The sequence below is a fragment of the Mytilus californianus genome, unplaced genomic scaffold (genome assembly GCF_021869535.1).
Source record: "Mytilus californianus isolate M0D057914Y unplaced genomic scaffold, xbMytCali1.0.p SCAF_22, whole genome shotgun sequence".
NCBI classification, from domain to species: Eukaryota; Metazoa; Mollusca; class Bivalvia; order Mytilida; family Mytilidae; genus Mytilus; species Mytilus californianus.
The window spans coordinates 8,211,503-8,228,784 of NW_026262671.1; the positions used below are offsets into that span (position 1 = coordinate 8,211,503).

The window sequence follows — 17,282 nt, forward strand, 5'->3', positions numbered from 1 at the left end:
AAATTCAAGGAATAATTTTTGTTTACCCTTTTTCCGCAACCGGATCTGACGTATTATGATTTGGTGGTATTACATCTTGTAGTTGAAAATGATGATAGGAAGAATAAGGGTAACACATATGTCGACTTTTATAAAATTTTCACTTCTGTTCTCGTACTATGAACACCGAAATTATTTATTTTGTAGAAAAATTTTCCGTTCTCCATTACTGTAAACCTTACAACAAAATTATTTTCGTTTACCTGTGTTCATTCTACTATTTAGCAGCATTTTGTCCAAGGTTATGGTTGTCTTTTTGAAATTGTTTAACATCTAACCCCTTATTTTATTGATTTTGTATTTACATCTTGTCATGGATCAAATTTATTCGTTCGGTGTATGTTCAATTGTTTGTGTTAAAACATATAATATGTCTATTAATTGAGTTAAGCCATTTCAATTGATATTTTATAGCTGTCTTTCTATGTTTTGATATTATACTATTGTTTTAGGTAAGGGTGAAGGTTTGTACCTATTAAAACGTTTACACTCGCTGCATTTGTTTGCACCTATCCTTAGTCAGGAACCGGATGTTCAGTGGTTGTCGTGGGTTGATGTGGTTCATAAGTGTTTTTCGTTTCTCGTTTTTTTATATAGATTAGGCCTATAGTTTTTCTGTTTGAATGGTTTACACTAGTCATTTTTGGGGCCCTTTATAGCTTGCTGTTCAGTGTGAGCCAAGGATCCGTGTTGAAGACCGTACTTTGACCTACAATGGTTTACTTTTACAAATTGTGACTTGGATGGAGAGCACTCATACCGCGTCTTTTTATATCTATTGGCACTGGCAGTGTTAAAACTCAATTTAAAAGCGTTTTTTTTCTTCAAGAAACCGTCTTGATGAGTGACGAAATTATTGTATTGCAAAGTGATAAATACGTATTTTTTTGTAATTGTGATTTGTTCTTTTGTAGTCAATATTTCAAAATGAAGAAACACATTGCCAATTGTGTGAATTGGTTGATTTGTTTTTCAGTTCTTGAATTATCATTTACCTGTAAAAATCAATTATGCTTTTTCTAGCTGTCTAATATTTTTTAAGAAAGATGCTAATAAATAACTGACATAAAGAACGGGTACAACAATAAACAACTTAGCAACAATATAATGACGTCACAACAATGTTTAAAGAAATGATATGAACGAAAGTCAATTGAGCAAAAAATAACAAAGGTAGTGTAATGCTTCACACAATTTAATTCAACATCTTAGTTTTTAAGAATTTTGACATTATTTCAAATGCACAACTTATTATCTTTATTTTGTAATTAAACTATCGAATAATCGAATTTGGTATGTTGAGTGAAGGAAAACAAAGTGCACCATCTGATAACCTGTGAAAGATGACACGTTTTTGAAAAAAATAACATGCAACAAAATAATTTTGTATCAAATGATACTTTTGTTTATTTCAACACAACCAGTTCATTGTTCTTATTTGCTATGAAACAGCATTTGTTCAGTATGTTACAGATTTTTTTCGTGGTGTCACTTTTGTTCACTGTAAATTCTTCTTCGGAAACAAAAGACATAAAAGGTAAGATACTTTTTTTTGTTGTGATCGCACATTAAGAACGTACACAATGTATATCAAATACACCGCTTTGCATCATTGTAAGTTAAAGTTTTACGAATTTGTTTTGGCAACAGTTTGTATGGTATAAACAAAGGTGAAATAACTATCTATTGAAGTATAATGTCAAGACGGTGAATAAAATTACGAACTAAATAAAACAAGCTTTCAATACTTTTAAAGATGAACGTTAAAATTTATAGATTACACCAAACTTATGGTTATGTTTTACTTAACCAATATAGAAATGATTCACAAGAAAGAAAAACACCGGTATTCCGCATGTCTTCCGAATTGTGCAATGCATATTTAATTTCATATTGTAATAATAGTAGTCCGGTGGTAGTTTTTGGATCAAATATGAAGAACTCCGACACATTCGTTACATTCCATAGAAAGGCTATAAAAAGGTATCATGACACGGGTTATGTTCTTCTCATATATTTTATGATGTTATGATACTCAACCCCTAACAGGAGGGATTGTGCCTGATATTCATTTGATTTCAATCAGTTTAATTGAGGTCTCGAGCTGGCATGTCAGTAACTGCTAGTAGTCTGTTGTTATTTATGTATTATTGTCATTTTGTTTATTTTATTTTGTTTCCTATTCTGACATCGGACTCGGACTTCTCTTAAACTGAGTTTTACTGTGCGTACTGTTGTATGTTTTTTTCTACATTGGCTAGAGGTATAGGGGGAGAGTTGAGATCTCAAAATACATGTTTAACCCCGCCGCATTTTTGCGACCGTCCCAAGTCAGGAGCCTCTTGCCTTTGTTAGTCTTGTATCATTTTAAATTTTATTTTCTTGTGAATAATTTGGAGTATAGTATGACGTCCATTATCACTGAACTAGTATACATATTTGTTTAGGGGCCAGTTGAAGGACGCCTCCGGGTGCGGGAGGTTCTCGCTGCATTGAAGACCCATTGGTGGCCTTCGGCTGTTTTCTGCTCTATGGTCGGGTTGTTGTCTCTTTGACATTTTCCCCATTTCCATTCTCAATTTTATCATTTCACAGGAGAAGAATACAAACGATTTGTTAAACATAATAAAACTATAAATTGGTAATATATCCGAACTAATTTCGATTGCATTTGTTGCAAACTCCCACACATATTTTCACAAATCCTGCAAATTATTTAAATTGTTATTCAAATTTTAAACTGTTCGTCTGAACATCATTTCACAATTGCTGTCAAGCTTCGTAATTGAATGGTATAGGGAAGATATGTAACCATTCAGCCATTTTTATTATTCCTGACACTGTTATTTGCTTCTTTAAACATTGTTTAACTGAAACCAAGATTTTTATAATATAATGGTAATGGAACAACGTCAATATCAGAGAAATATTTGGCCAAAGTGTTTGATTAGCAATAACAGGAATGAGGGTAACATCTTGAGAAGTGCGAAACAAAAATAAGGCTAAAATGAAATATCAAATGAAAAAGGGAGAATTAAGGAACAATAGTTTATAATATTTAACATTTTGTATTTGTATAATAAACTCTCAATACGAGTCCAAATGACACAGCAGGTATAGGTCGCCATGCAAAACCCATACCGCATATTCAGCAATGAAAGGCTCCGTTATGTCTTACAGAGTTCAGGTTTCTATATCAAACTCCAAGACATGCTTAACACTGTACTAGTCACACGGATATGAATAATATGATTTATTGAAATCATTTTTCGACTTCATATATATAAACGAAATTACGGGACCCTTGCAAAACTTGTTTTTAATCCAAGAAACGTGCGACATGTCTTATTATTGCAATATAATTTTCAGAGTTAAGAGAGTATCGAGAATCAGAAAAAAAGACAAGAGCTAGTGACATTTTACAAGACATACAAGGTAACGTTTTCATGTTGTATTTCTAATGTACTTTCTCCTAATATATTCAGAATATGCTCATCATCTTTGGGTCATTGTGCAACTTTCATTAAGCAATGCAAGCATTTAGTTCTATATCTGAGACTCAATTCAACCTTTTTAGATTATTACATTTATTTCGTCTAAAAATAACCAAATTCTTCGGGTTGAAATGTTTATATTAGTTCTTACAATTTCTCATTAAATATATATGCATTGTTTGAGAAAAGCATCATCTTAGTTTTGCGTGTCTGCATTTTTCTGAATCATAAAGATTAATGTTACTTAGAATTTAGAAAAAAAACTTTGATATTTATAACCTTAAATATCGTTTTATCTGGTAATTCAATGTTTTCAAAGTTAGGAGGCTCGAAAGTTTGTTATTTCATATATCAGAAAACATAAAGTTATCATGTTATCTAACTATTTTGCTCAAAGTTTATCTACTTGAATATGTGTTATACATGAATGATTCAAATTATTCAATGGGTTGTAACTGTACCCAGAAAAATGTCAATGATTCAATTATTTTCATTTTCCAGTATATATCTCTAAAAATATGCTGTTTTATAATTTAAAATCAAATTAAGATGTCAATAATTGTTTTAAGTGCTACTGAGAAATATACTAGTATGAAAAGGTTATGATTTTGTCATGAATTTTTTTCATGGGTCAAGATTATAACATATGGGTAGGTGATTTTGAAATCTAACCCGCTCGTATGAACCAAAATCATATGCAGAGACTCCCTGTGGTAAGTATGCATTTATTAGTAAAAATATTCAGACGCGCCTTTATATCTTATATATAGGGTTTCCGCTGGTGGTAAAAAAAATTATGGCGATTAAATTTCATTAATGGTGAACGAATTTTGCGAAAGAAATATAACAATTCAATTTCATCCATATTGTTTACTTTTTGTCGGGTTTCTTGAACTTTAAGTGATCAGACAATATTAAGAATTAACCTTGAACTCTTTACAACTTTGCCAGAAAAATCAATAATCAGCCAAGTGCATTTTATAGCTGTAGGCAACAAACTTTAAAGACTAATTCATAAAGGTGTTGATTGTACTATTTTACAAAAGGATGTGGTTAAGTGGGCCACATGTCAACTAAAGGATTTATTTAAAACGTTGCAACGCACGTGTTTGAAGCATCGTTTTACGTCTCCTCGTTTTCTTTTTAATAAAGGATGGTCCGAAAAAAAAACTGTTTAAAAGCAAGAAAAATATGACTTTATAAAACTTTTCTCTCTTACTTTGATAGAAAAAAGTAAAATCACAAAAATACTGAACTCCGAGGAAAATTCAATCGGAAAGTCCCTAATCACATGGCAAAATCAAATGACAAAACACATCAAACGAATGGACAACAACTGTCATATTCCTGACTTGATAATTGATTTAAAGCTGGGAGCAGTATTTTTTAACTGTTTCGGCGACGCACATGTTTCAAGCATAGTTTTTGTTCTTGTTTTTTTCTTTTTCCAATGGCTCGGAATAGAAAACAATTGCTACGAAGAAATGAAATCAATTGTAAGAAAAATCTCAGACTTTATTTTTTATCCTTCAACTAGACAGCAAAACATATATCCGATAAACTTATTGAAGATGAATCTCGTGTTCCTAGAAATAAAAAAAATATGATATCATGATCTATATTCCAATTTTACCGCATCCTTTGAAAAGTAAATGTGTAGTGTTTATTCATTGCAATGTAGAAAAAAAACGATATGTAGAATAACCAAAGACAACAATTGGGCAAACTGATTTTTTTGTTCAAAAGAAGCAAAATTAAAAAAAAATTGTTTATGTTGTTAGTTGGCGAAAAACAAATGAAAGTGGCGAAAAATATATTGTTTTGGCGAAAGAGGTGGCAAAAAAGAAAGTTGACACAGCGGAAACCCTTTATACATATAGAATAGAATATAATAATATGTAAACTAGTCAGTATCATTTTATGAAAATTAAACTAGAGCCAGATATTCAGTGACTGTCGTCTGTTGCATTCTGTAAAATTGTTTTGCAGTTTTTTAAAAATATGGCCGTCAGTTTTTTAGGTGCCATTGTTTTTAATCTTTTCATGTACGTGCATTTTATAGCTAGCTCTACAGTATGGGTTTTACAAACTGTTGAAGTTGTACGGTTACCTATATGTCCACTTGTCAGTGGTAGTTAAAATTACAACAATTACAATATTAAGGTGCTTAATTTAAAACAGAATTTTATCTTAAAATAGCCAACACACCTCCCAACCATTTTCTCTTACTTTCCAATTTTGTTATCTATAATTACTTGATTTGCGAATGCATCATTATTTGATTTAACTATAGGAACTTGTGTTAATGGAAATCCACACAGAGATGCTAAGAAGTGGAAAGAGGATATGCAAGCCATTCTAAGGAGTATGTATTTGAAGAAATTTTGAATTTGTGTTTCTTATTTACTGTTCATCTTATATATCTATCACCTTTCAACATTATGTCGAAGGTCTATTTGTTATTACAAAGTAGAGATTGTAAGACATGAGAAAATATCAACAACATTAAAACCGAGATTTAAATTTAAATCACACATTAGCAAACCCATAATTAACCAACAGGTTTCTAGAGGCAGATTCTTACACAAAATATATAATGTGCAAGCCGGTTACCAATAAAAGACGGACATTGTCGACTTAGTGCCGGTAAGTGTTGTTTATAGGTGATAAAACTGAACAAAAATGAAATTATATAAAACAATTGTTATGTTCAATCAAGCACATTTTAATCTCCTTTGTTTTCTACTATCGTTTCAACTGGTTTTCTAATACCATGATATGTAACTGATAGGAGTAGTGGTAAATCTTTATACCAATCACTAACAATAATACATACATACCAAATTCAATATTATCAAACTGTTTTGTTTTATCTGGTGAGTATTGTATTTTGTTTTTGTGTCAGATATGGCAGTGCATAAGGATACAGTTAAAATGAAAAAACAATTAAAGAGTGATATTAAATGGATCCCAGAAGGTTTGTATGTATTGTTACGCCTATACATTGAAAGTATTCCCCCATTAAGTTAAACTAAATTATGAAAATAATACTTGATAACATTGTGTCCAACGGGCTTTTCTAAAACCTCTCTCACAAGGAACGCCCATGCACAAAGAAATGAAACATGCGAGATATAAGTAAATAAGCAATTAGAGAATGCACAGAGCAAAACATGGTCATTGAAGGTAGGGAATTGTGGAAATAACTTTTCGTAATAAAGCGTTGTAGTAAATTAGAACGTAGAGTATTCTTCAATTTGTTAAATGACCACAATGATAAATCGTACCAGTTGAGTTATGTAAATGTCGAAAGCTTCGATAATGGTAATTTCTACTCAATAGGGGGTGGATGAGGAAAATTGCAAATAAAAGATCATTGCTCCCTGAGCTTTGTATGCGTGTATATTCACACTATGGGACATGCATACATAGTAGGAGAAGCTTATTTTGTTGATGGACCCGGTCTGATTTTGAAATTCATGCAGTTCAATCAGATTATTTTTTGGATTTTACCTTAATGTTAATAAAGATATGCTTCTATATGACATATATTATATATACCATTAACTTTGGAAAAAACATGCTGCCACATAAACATGATACATGCTCGTTCTAATAAAGGATTAATCAATCATAATAACTATATAGAAATTTAATGAAAGTTTTTCCTCATATTGTTGCATGTCAATTGAATAGAATCTGGTGACGAAAAGGAAATTTCAAGAATTATCAGATCGCTGAAACATGAGGTAAAAGGTAAATACAATTTCGTTACTTTCTTCAAATTGTCCATGTGTCTTCATAAGTATTGATTATATTGAAACACAAAAGCACAAGAAAAACCAAGAATGCAAATCAAAAATCAAAATGGAAAAAGTCTCTTTTCTTTGATCAATGGGTATGAGATTTTCAATATGTTCTACATGTTTTACAGTCAGTTGACATTAGTATTTAAGAGAATTAATGAAAACCGCCATTAACAGATCTTTAACTGTATTAAATATATAATGCAGGCATATGTGGACGGATGGAAAAGCCAAATGACTGCACCAAATTACGGAAAGCTCAAGTACCTTCCGGTGTTTACCAAATATTTGTTCACAAAACAGAAAAAGTGAAAGCGTTTTGTGATATGAACACTGACAGTGGAGGTTGGACTGTAAGTTTTTTTTTTCATTTTGAATAACGCGGAGGTTTGGCTAGCCACAAAACCAGGTTCAACCCACCATTTTTCCCTATAATGTCCTGTACCAAGTTAAGAATATGGCAGTTGTTATCTTATAGTTCGTTTCTATGTATGTTGCCTTGTTGTGCACTTCAGTGTTCTGTTATTTCGTTGTTTTCCTCTTATAGTTGATGTGTTTCCCTCGGTTTTGGCTTGTAACCCGGATTTGTTCTTTCTCAATCGATTAATGCCTTTTGAACAGCGTTATACTACTGTTGCTTTTATTTATAAGTTTTCTATGACATCATGTTTTTGTCGTGTGTGGTGTCTATTGTGGAACATTCAGTGCTTTGAATGATGTTAAATAATTTTTGTTTATGTTTTTGTCTTTTCATTCCCTTGGCATTGTCTGTCTTTCTTCGACTCATATGTTTTTGATTCATAATCAATCTTTTAGTATTGAATTATTTTTACAATGCACTATCAATACCTAAAATTAAGTCAGAACCATCGTTCCAAAAATGACAAACATATTTATGTCATTACTTACAAAAAAGTTAGTCCAGACGCAATTTAAGCAAGTGTTTTATAAAAGTACAGGGGGAAGGATCACGGATTGGGAAAAATAACATACTTATTTTTATCTTATCACGCCATACTATTCAACAAAATACATTATTGTCGATAATGTGTAAAGCAAATGTTAATTATGGTTTTCATTGTTCATGTTGTTCATGGAATTAATATGTTATGTATGGGATAATATTGATTTTAAAAGGCAACTTGACTTTACCCTGATCGATTTCATGCACTAAAAATTACTCTAACGTAGGAAATTCGCGTGCATAACGTACTAAATAACACTACAACGTTTTTTTTTATCCCTGTTTGACCTTTATGTTTTGTTATATCTGAAAAAGGACATTAATGGAAAATCATTTTAAAGTTATTTCCATCTTTAAGTCACTGGTTGCAAGAATCATCAATGATAATTGCAATTTCCAGTAAAAATATGACCAATCAGGGTATCCGCTGTCGTTCGCCATTTTCGCATTTTGAGAAATAGTAAAAATTATCATTTGCAAAAGAATTGTTTAGTGTTTATTTATTGCAATGTTGATTGAAAAAAAAAACCACTTGAAGAATTATCATAAAAAACAACAATGCAGTAGACTGCTATTTTTTTTGTTTTTGTTAGAAGGAAAATAAAATAAGATGTAAAGTGTTTGAAAGTGGCGAAATTGTATTGTTCTGGCGAAAGAGGCGGTGAAAAAGAAAATTGACCAATGGGAACCACTTATAACAATATAGTCTATTTGTTGTGTGATATGAACATGAACATGATGACTGTGTTGATATAAGTAAATTTATGAAGTCAAAATAGCCATTAGTATCACAAATATGTCGTACATATAATTATTTTGCGTTCATTGACTCTATGTGAATGTTATTCACTTAATATCAAGTTTCACTTTAAACTATCAATATAGGCATCACGCGATAATAACAAGCTTTACAGCATTGATAAAGTTATCACAACATTTAAATAAAAACTTCCGATCATAGAGGAATATATGCCCTTTGTATGTTAACTTCTCTAAATGATAACAATACAGACATAGATTGAAATGTTTTATCAAGATACGCAACAGCTGCAATATTTAAAAAAAAAAGGATTCACAATTCTAGACAATAATTTTAAATTAAGAAGATGTGTCCTAGATTCACATGTACTATAATCAGAGCCCTTGCAGACTAATTATGTACTGCTATTTAGATATGTACAATCGTTGAAGAAAGTCGTAGTTACGTGATATGTCAAAATGTAAGTTTAATGGAATATTGAAGGTAACATTATTTAGAGATAAAGCGTAGTTATGTATTGCTTCAGTTGTCTATTTGAAATATCATTGAAAAATTTACATTTGGTTGGATTTCCAAAGAACTTTAATACATTGATTGAAAAATTACCTGTATACCTATCATTTTAAGGCAAGAATGTTATCATGTTCTTTTCTAGAAAGTGATTTCTTTTTTTTAAGTGCAATAAAAACTATATTGGTAAATAATAAAAATATATCCTTTATGAACAGCAAATGGATGAACAGAACACTAATGTAAGTAGTATTGTTTTGTAGATCTTCGATTAGCGATTTAGTAGTCTTGTAGTTATGTTCTGTCAATAGGTTGCTGTCCCATTGACGTATACACACATTATGGATTCATATCAATAACATCCATTTAAATGTATACATACATCATATATTTAGAGGTTAACACACATTGCCTTTACTCATTTGTACACATTTAATTATACGTGTTCTTATCTTTTTTAGGTGATTCGCTGACTTACCACAATGGGATGAAGTTCTCTACAGCCGAAAGGGACTTGTGTTATTAATTGTGCCAAATTGGTTGGACCATGGTGGCATAATGGTTGCGATAAAAGTTCTCTTAACAGGAAATTGTACAACATGTTGCTATGGCAGACACTTAGCGGGATGTATGCAAGAAAATCGATAATGATGATACGGAGGATTGGAAACATTAAATAATATTTTGACATCTACTATGTTTGAGTTATGATGTCCCTATTGAATATCGTACCTGATGACAAAATACCCATGATATGAAGTTCTGTAAGATATGCTGGAACATTTTATAGAATATATTTTAGTGCATATCTTATGATCAGAAGACATAGAACACTTTACTGAAAATTACACTTCATAAATGTGTGGTTTAATGGGAATATGCTAACAAAATAAAAAAATAAAGCATGAACATACTTTCCCTGTACATATTTACATTTTCACCTAGGAAAACCTATTTTCCATTCAAAATTGCATGGAAATGAGACGAGGTTTACTACTCGTTCATGTTTATTAAGAAGTACGATTGTAAATAAATTAGTTTCTTTTTTAGTTGAATTTTTGTATTATACATAGTTCGTATATATATTAAGGTATAGGCGTTCTGAGAAAAATAGACACAGAAATATTAGGCCTGTGTCAATTACGCTGAACAATGAATCTCATGATATCAAGGATACTTATTTCTTTCGAAACTAAGATATACATTTTGTTCACCAGATTTGAGGTAGCGTTTGCTATGTTTCATACTTATTAAATATAGCAGTTATATTACAGATAGTGTTCTTCTCGAACAATATTTGCAAAGACAAATAGAATAAACAATAACTATCCAGTTTGTTTATCATATAATAAGGAGAAAAAAAAATCAACAACATCAAAATCGCATAGAAATCTGCTTCCCCGCATCACAGGACATCTGAGATATAAAAAAAAAACAACATCCTAATCTTACAGTTCAGTGATTGTTCATGCAGACAAAAAAAAAAAAAAAACACCAACAGAAACACTAAAGAATGTTATTAGTACTGTTTAATAACAGACATTGCATATGCATTGATAGTCCAACAAAACGGCACATGATAAATTTTGAAGGGTAAATACAACAAATGAATGCGAATTATTTCAAGGCTATTTAGTCTAGTCGAACGTATTTATAAAATTTGCTGTTAAAATTTTACGTTGTGCTTAATTTAGGAATATATTTACTTTATGAATTTTTTTCTGATTGCTTGCCCAACTTTGGTAATGAATTGTGTCCTATGTAGTTCATAAGCTCTTCATTCTTTTTTTTAAAGTTTTGGATTTTCATATTTTTTTTGCCTCAAGCATCATGGGGCGACATTTATTGTAGAATTATGCCTATGGTACAACAAAAAGACAGATACCACGAAATTGGTCATTTATCAAGACAACATGAAACAACCAGAATAAATAAGTTATAAATATATAAGACTTCAGTTATATTATCGGTACCAAGCAAAAAATAAAACACCTTACAAATAGTTTAACCATATTTTATTGTCCAAAAACAATTCCAATAGGATCAGACAATATTTTTCAACTTAGAACGTCTTTTACATTACATGCTTCAAATAATGATAAACTCATCACATTTACTATGATATTAATATGGAGACATGAAATGAAAAAGAATTTAAACGACGTGAATCATCGATTTCTAAAAGTCGAGTTGACCGTAAAAAATTAACTATTAAAAATCAAGACGGATTTTTTATCTGGGAATGAATATTAACTCTACAAGTATGTTTTTATTTTCAAGGCAAACCCATTAGTATTGTCAACTAATATGATATTATATATAAAATCAATGAATGATCAATGTCTTTGAATAAATCGAACCAATTCATTCGATGTCAACAAAACAAGACAATAGACTATAGCTGTTTATATAATTGGCAATTCTGTCTATACATTAAGAAAAACGATTGGCAGTTTTAATCTGATGCTGCACCTTGCAAAGATTTAGCGTTTTTAAATCTATATTATACATGTTTTACCATGCATCAGAGTTTTCAGATCGGTAGTTATATTTTTCTATAGTGTACCTAACAAATATACGACAGACATAAACTCTCGATGTAAGGGTCTTGCACCAACTGAAGGTTTGTTACATATTACGAAAACGTTATCATTTTGTTCAAAACATTAATGAATTAACGTTACATTAAGAATTATCCAACACTGTCACACATGATTGCGTTCTAACTATAATATTTTTGAACATTTGCCGTTATAATGTAAACAATTAATTGAGCTTTTTTAACCTGAACTGTTAAACAGATAATTGATATAGATGAAACTTTTACGTATCTTTCATTTCGACAGCACGTGAGCTTATTATATGTTCATGATTTGATAAGGTATAGCTAAAAACTTAATCAACTCAAATTTGATCGTTTTAGTTCTATAATGATTATTATTACTACTTCGATTCTGTTTATATATATGTAGCGTGAGATGCAATAGTGATATAGATTGAAAGTTAATTACTTCCAACGTGTCAGTAGTATGCTTGTATAATGAACATATATGTTTTAATCTTACGAACGGGAAAAGAAAACAACATGTTTTCTATATTAGTTCATGCTTCTGATTTTTTTTAAACATCTTTTTGAGTCAGATTTTTTCATATTTTTCTTGTTTTCATACTACTATGATAATGTTTCTAATCCTTTGTTTTCAAATAATAAGGTTTGAGCTTATGATACATGTGATATAACAGTAAATTGAAAAAAAAATGCACACACGTAATAAATGAATGGTATTTACATTGAATGCAGTTATCGTAATACAGATTAAATTATCACTATAAACATAATGCCCTGCGCCTTGTTGCCAAAACGTCAATGCCAACTAATGTTATTTCCTTGCCAAGTCTGTCAATATTTGATTTTTGATAATGACATAATATTGTCTTACAATATTGTCGTCAGAGGGAAAACCTGTCCCTGTCTGTCATGCAAATAATCATCAATACATGTCATACACTTATCCATGAATTATCCTTAACCCAGTTACAACATTTTTCTATAATATTTTTCAATATAGGTAATTATTCTAACGATGGCTGTTTGATAGGATTTATATATATCAAAGTAAGAAATATTTCTGTATATGTTGTATATTGATAGTTGGCGAAAATAAAAAAAAAAATGACTTAGTTCCCAAATGAACATATGAAAGGGACAGTACAATACAATGTATATTTAATTCAAAAGGGGAAAACTGCCATATACTAATCTTAACCAGAAACATAAGAAACGTATACATATAATCTAGAAAATATATTCTATTGGATAATAGTACACACCATGTTAGAGGAGTAAATATTGAAGAATAAAACTACATATTTTTACACCAAAATAGCTCATCAAAGATTGAATCAACTATTTGATAAATATCTATAGATAAATAAAACCCAAAAGTAATTTTGTTTTTATTAACTATCTTCCATTTTTGGAGTGCATGTATATGCATAAATGTGTCTGACTGTCTGTTATTCTAACCACATGCATTGTACACTTTTTTTTAAAAACTATTAAAGATGGGTCAAAACTATAAAAAGATGAACAATTCTATATGTTTGACACGTGAATTTCAAAATGTATTCTGGTTCTAAGGAGACATTTGTTCATTTAAGGTATATGTAGCTTGCACATTTAGTTAGATTAAGACAAACAACTTTTCAAACATTTTTCCTCCTGGAAATACACGACGGACTATATAGCTGCTTTGGAATATAGTCTATTGTCGCACCGCGGGTAAATAAAGACGTTGTGATTGGTTAAACGCCGTCACGTGGTGACCCCCTATGGGATCGTAGGGGCTAATTAATCTCATAGTGGGTTCATGACGTCATGTCTACTGTTAATGGTGACGTCATCTATTGATATTATTGTATTTCACTGTTTATCTGTCTAAAAAACACAGCAGGAAAAGACCTGCGTTCGATAAATTCGTTATCCGGTTCACTACTGACCCCTACGGACCATAGAGGATGAGTAAAACCCAAAGGAGATTAGGCCTTCGGTTGCACGCCCTATAAATTTGACGTACCCTCTATGGATCCGTAGGGGGTCAGTAGCGACCCCAACTGACGGCAGAAAGAAACTTAAACTTAAAAAAATATAATTAGATTACAGCTTCATCTGAAAAATATAGTCCGTGTTGAAGGCCGTACTTTGACCTATAATGGTTTACTTTTACAAATTGTGACTTGTGAGTTGTCTCATTGGCACTCATACCACATCTTCTTATATCTATGCAATACAAAAAATTTATAGTTTTTATGTGGCTACTACTAAAAATTAAGTTTGAATTTTGAACTGACAGTCGTATTGACAGGATTACCGGTATTTTTATTGACCTTAACACTTTACACTGATTAACATTTAATAGATATAGTGAAAGTACTATGCTATACCTATTCAGATTATATAGGTTATACCTTCATCTAAATTAGTCTGGCTTTGGCTGAAAATTTACTTTAAATGTCAGTAATCTTATCCCGGCAATATGTTATGAAATGACCGTTTGTTCCAGTGAAATGCACAATAACTGCGATGATGTCGACTGTAGTTTTTTTCTTTCCCCCCAAAAAACCAAAAAACGTTCTTAAAAGATATTCGGGGCTAACAGAAAGATTGGTGTATACACCAAATTATGTTTGCAATACGTATTAAAATACAAAACCTCTACCTATTAACATAAGAAGATGTGGTATGAGTGCCAATGAGACAACTCTCCATCCAAGTCAAAATTTATAAAAGTTAACCATTATTGGTCAAAGTACGGTCTGTCTGAATATGGCACAATTTATTTTATATTATTTGCAACTGCTCATATTATTTTATTTTGATACTAAAACGTTGTAAACGGACAGTCTTGTGTGTTAACCGGTTGAATTCTATAAATCAAAACATTTTTTACAAGGCGTATAGAAGTAAGACACAATAACCAGAAATAACCAAAGCATACTTTTATCCGAATAAGTCGAAAAAATCTATCATGTAACTTAAAATGTCATTACTCTTATCCTTGGAATATGCAACGACGGGAAACAATGGGTTTACAGACAGGGGTTTGTAGCTGCGATGCTTTCAGTTGTCAACTTTTTATTTCCAAACTGATACAATACAAAATTTCTGATATTATATACAACATTTTTACGTCATACCTTTTCAAATACTTTTAAGTTCTTAAAGAAAAACCGAGCTGACAGAATAGTTTGCACATGTTGCATATACCTCATTTTTTTTGCACGACTTGTTGAAATGCACAGTAAACAGAAATAACTGTTACGCAATATGATACTTTATTAGAATATACCTTTATTTAAATGGATTTAAAAATTTAGCCGAACATTTATCTGTATACGTTGGTACTCTATTCCGAAAACATGATAAAGGGAAATATATGTGTTGGTGGGACAACAAATATAAGCTGTGATGCATTCAGTTCTCTCCCATGTGACACATAGTTACTCATTTCCTGAGGAAACATTTCTATTATAATACTATTATGACACTAATGTTGTACAAGTCTCAGTTTCTATCAATTTCAAACTTGGGAATGTAAAACTTTTAAAATATACTACACAATTGGCCGAAATAACGATAAACAATGCAATGCTTATCTACAGTCTACCATTATATAAATTAGTCTGAAACATGATAAGCAATATAGGAAAGGTGTACTGACATAAGAGGTCTCTAAACACATAGCTCCAAATGGAGCTTTCGTTAGTAGAAGCCATATTAATTATGTGTATCAGCTGGGGGAAATGTAAAAGCATACAAATATAGTATATGCCAATACACATAATTATTAGCGCCTGGTGATGTTTCATAGACTGACCGGTTTTGGTCCTAAAGAGACCTTCATCAGAGACAGAATGGTAGTTTAATGCTTGCACCCTATTTATATAGATACGGTAACCATGGTAACCGGCGGATCAAAGTGATTCGGTGGTTTCAGTTGACCGGCGGTTCAAATTTAACTGGCAGTTTGATTGACAGGCGGTTCGCTTGACTGGCGGTTCAGTTATCCGGCTGATCAGAGTTATTTGGTGGTTAAACATGTATCTGGTTGATCTCTAAACAGGTTTAATTATCCTGTCAGTGAAAAATCGTCTGAAACATGATGCCTGATGTTTTATATTTTCTTATTCCGGAAATATGTCAAAAAATTGAGGAAACAAAATTAGCTCGGAAAGTAGTCATAAGCTCTGATGCTTTTAGTATTCTCCCCTTTATTTGCTAACTTCTTATGTCATTTCTTTTTTTAAATACTGTATAAACATGAGGATATACAAAGTTAGAAATGGGTTCAATAAAGATAATACTCAAAAGATACCGTCAATACCGGAAGCATATCCATGATCTATACAAACTATTATTTTAACCCGAGATCAAGAATATAAAAGTTTCAATACCAATGAATAAATTCAACATAACGAAACTGAGGACTTATAGATATCTGTTGCTTGTAACTATTTTACCGGAGTAAATACGTTCTCACATGTACTTTTCTGATTAAATGCATGATGGCTAATTTTAAATTTGTCTTACTTATTTCTTAAATTCGTGATAAAGTATATGTAATCACTGGTTATAATGAAGAAAATTCTTCATTAGAAAGTACAAAAAGGAGTAAAATTTACACTGCAGATTTGTCGTTTCAACATCAACCCATGTTAAAGAATAAGAATTTGTAATACAGATTATACAATGTTTGATATTTATTTTAAACCTTGATCATGTTGATTACAATTTTTCAAATTAAAAATATATTTTAAGAAATCTTAAATGGGCTTCCGTAGAACTTAGACTAAAAAACAGGACAAAAATACTAGAGAGACATTCAAACTCATAAATCGACAACGCATTGGCTAAATAAGAAAAAAAGAAAATAGATAGACAAACAATAGTACACAAAACACAACAAAGAAAAATGAATACGTTGCAACACGAACCCGACCAAAAACTTGGGGTTATCTCAGGCGCTCCGGAATGATACGCAGATCCTGTTCCACATGTGGCTACTGTAGTGTTGCTCAATTTAGTACAAACCCAGTAATAAATCATATTCGGTAGGTCACATTCGTGAAAAGGGAACGGGATTGTAGGTATGACATAAGGAACATTTTCACTATCATCTGTGAAACGGATATTCAATAACGGTCAACCA

The 17,282-nt window shown here is 31.2% G+C and overlaps 1 protein-coding gene across 1 annotated transcript in view; it reads left to right on the forward strand.

The window, feature by feature from the left end:
- The window catches only part of LOC127732248 (uncharacterized), a 46,162-nt gene extending 36,360 nt beyond the window's left edge, over window positions 1-9,802 (forward strand). The window contains exons 6-8 of the mRNA XM_052241329.1: window positions 5,827-5,898; window positions 6,439-6,510; window positions 9,792-9,802. Of these exons, the coding sequence (XP_052097289.1) occupies window positions 5,827-5,898; window positions 6,439-6,510; window positions 9,792-9,802 (155 nt within the window). The remainder of the gene's footprint in view (window positions 1-5,826; window positions 5,899-6,438; window positions 6,511-9,791) is intronic.
- The last annotated feature ends 7,480 nt before the right edge of the window (window positions 9,803-17,282 follow it).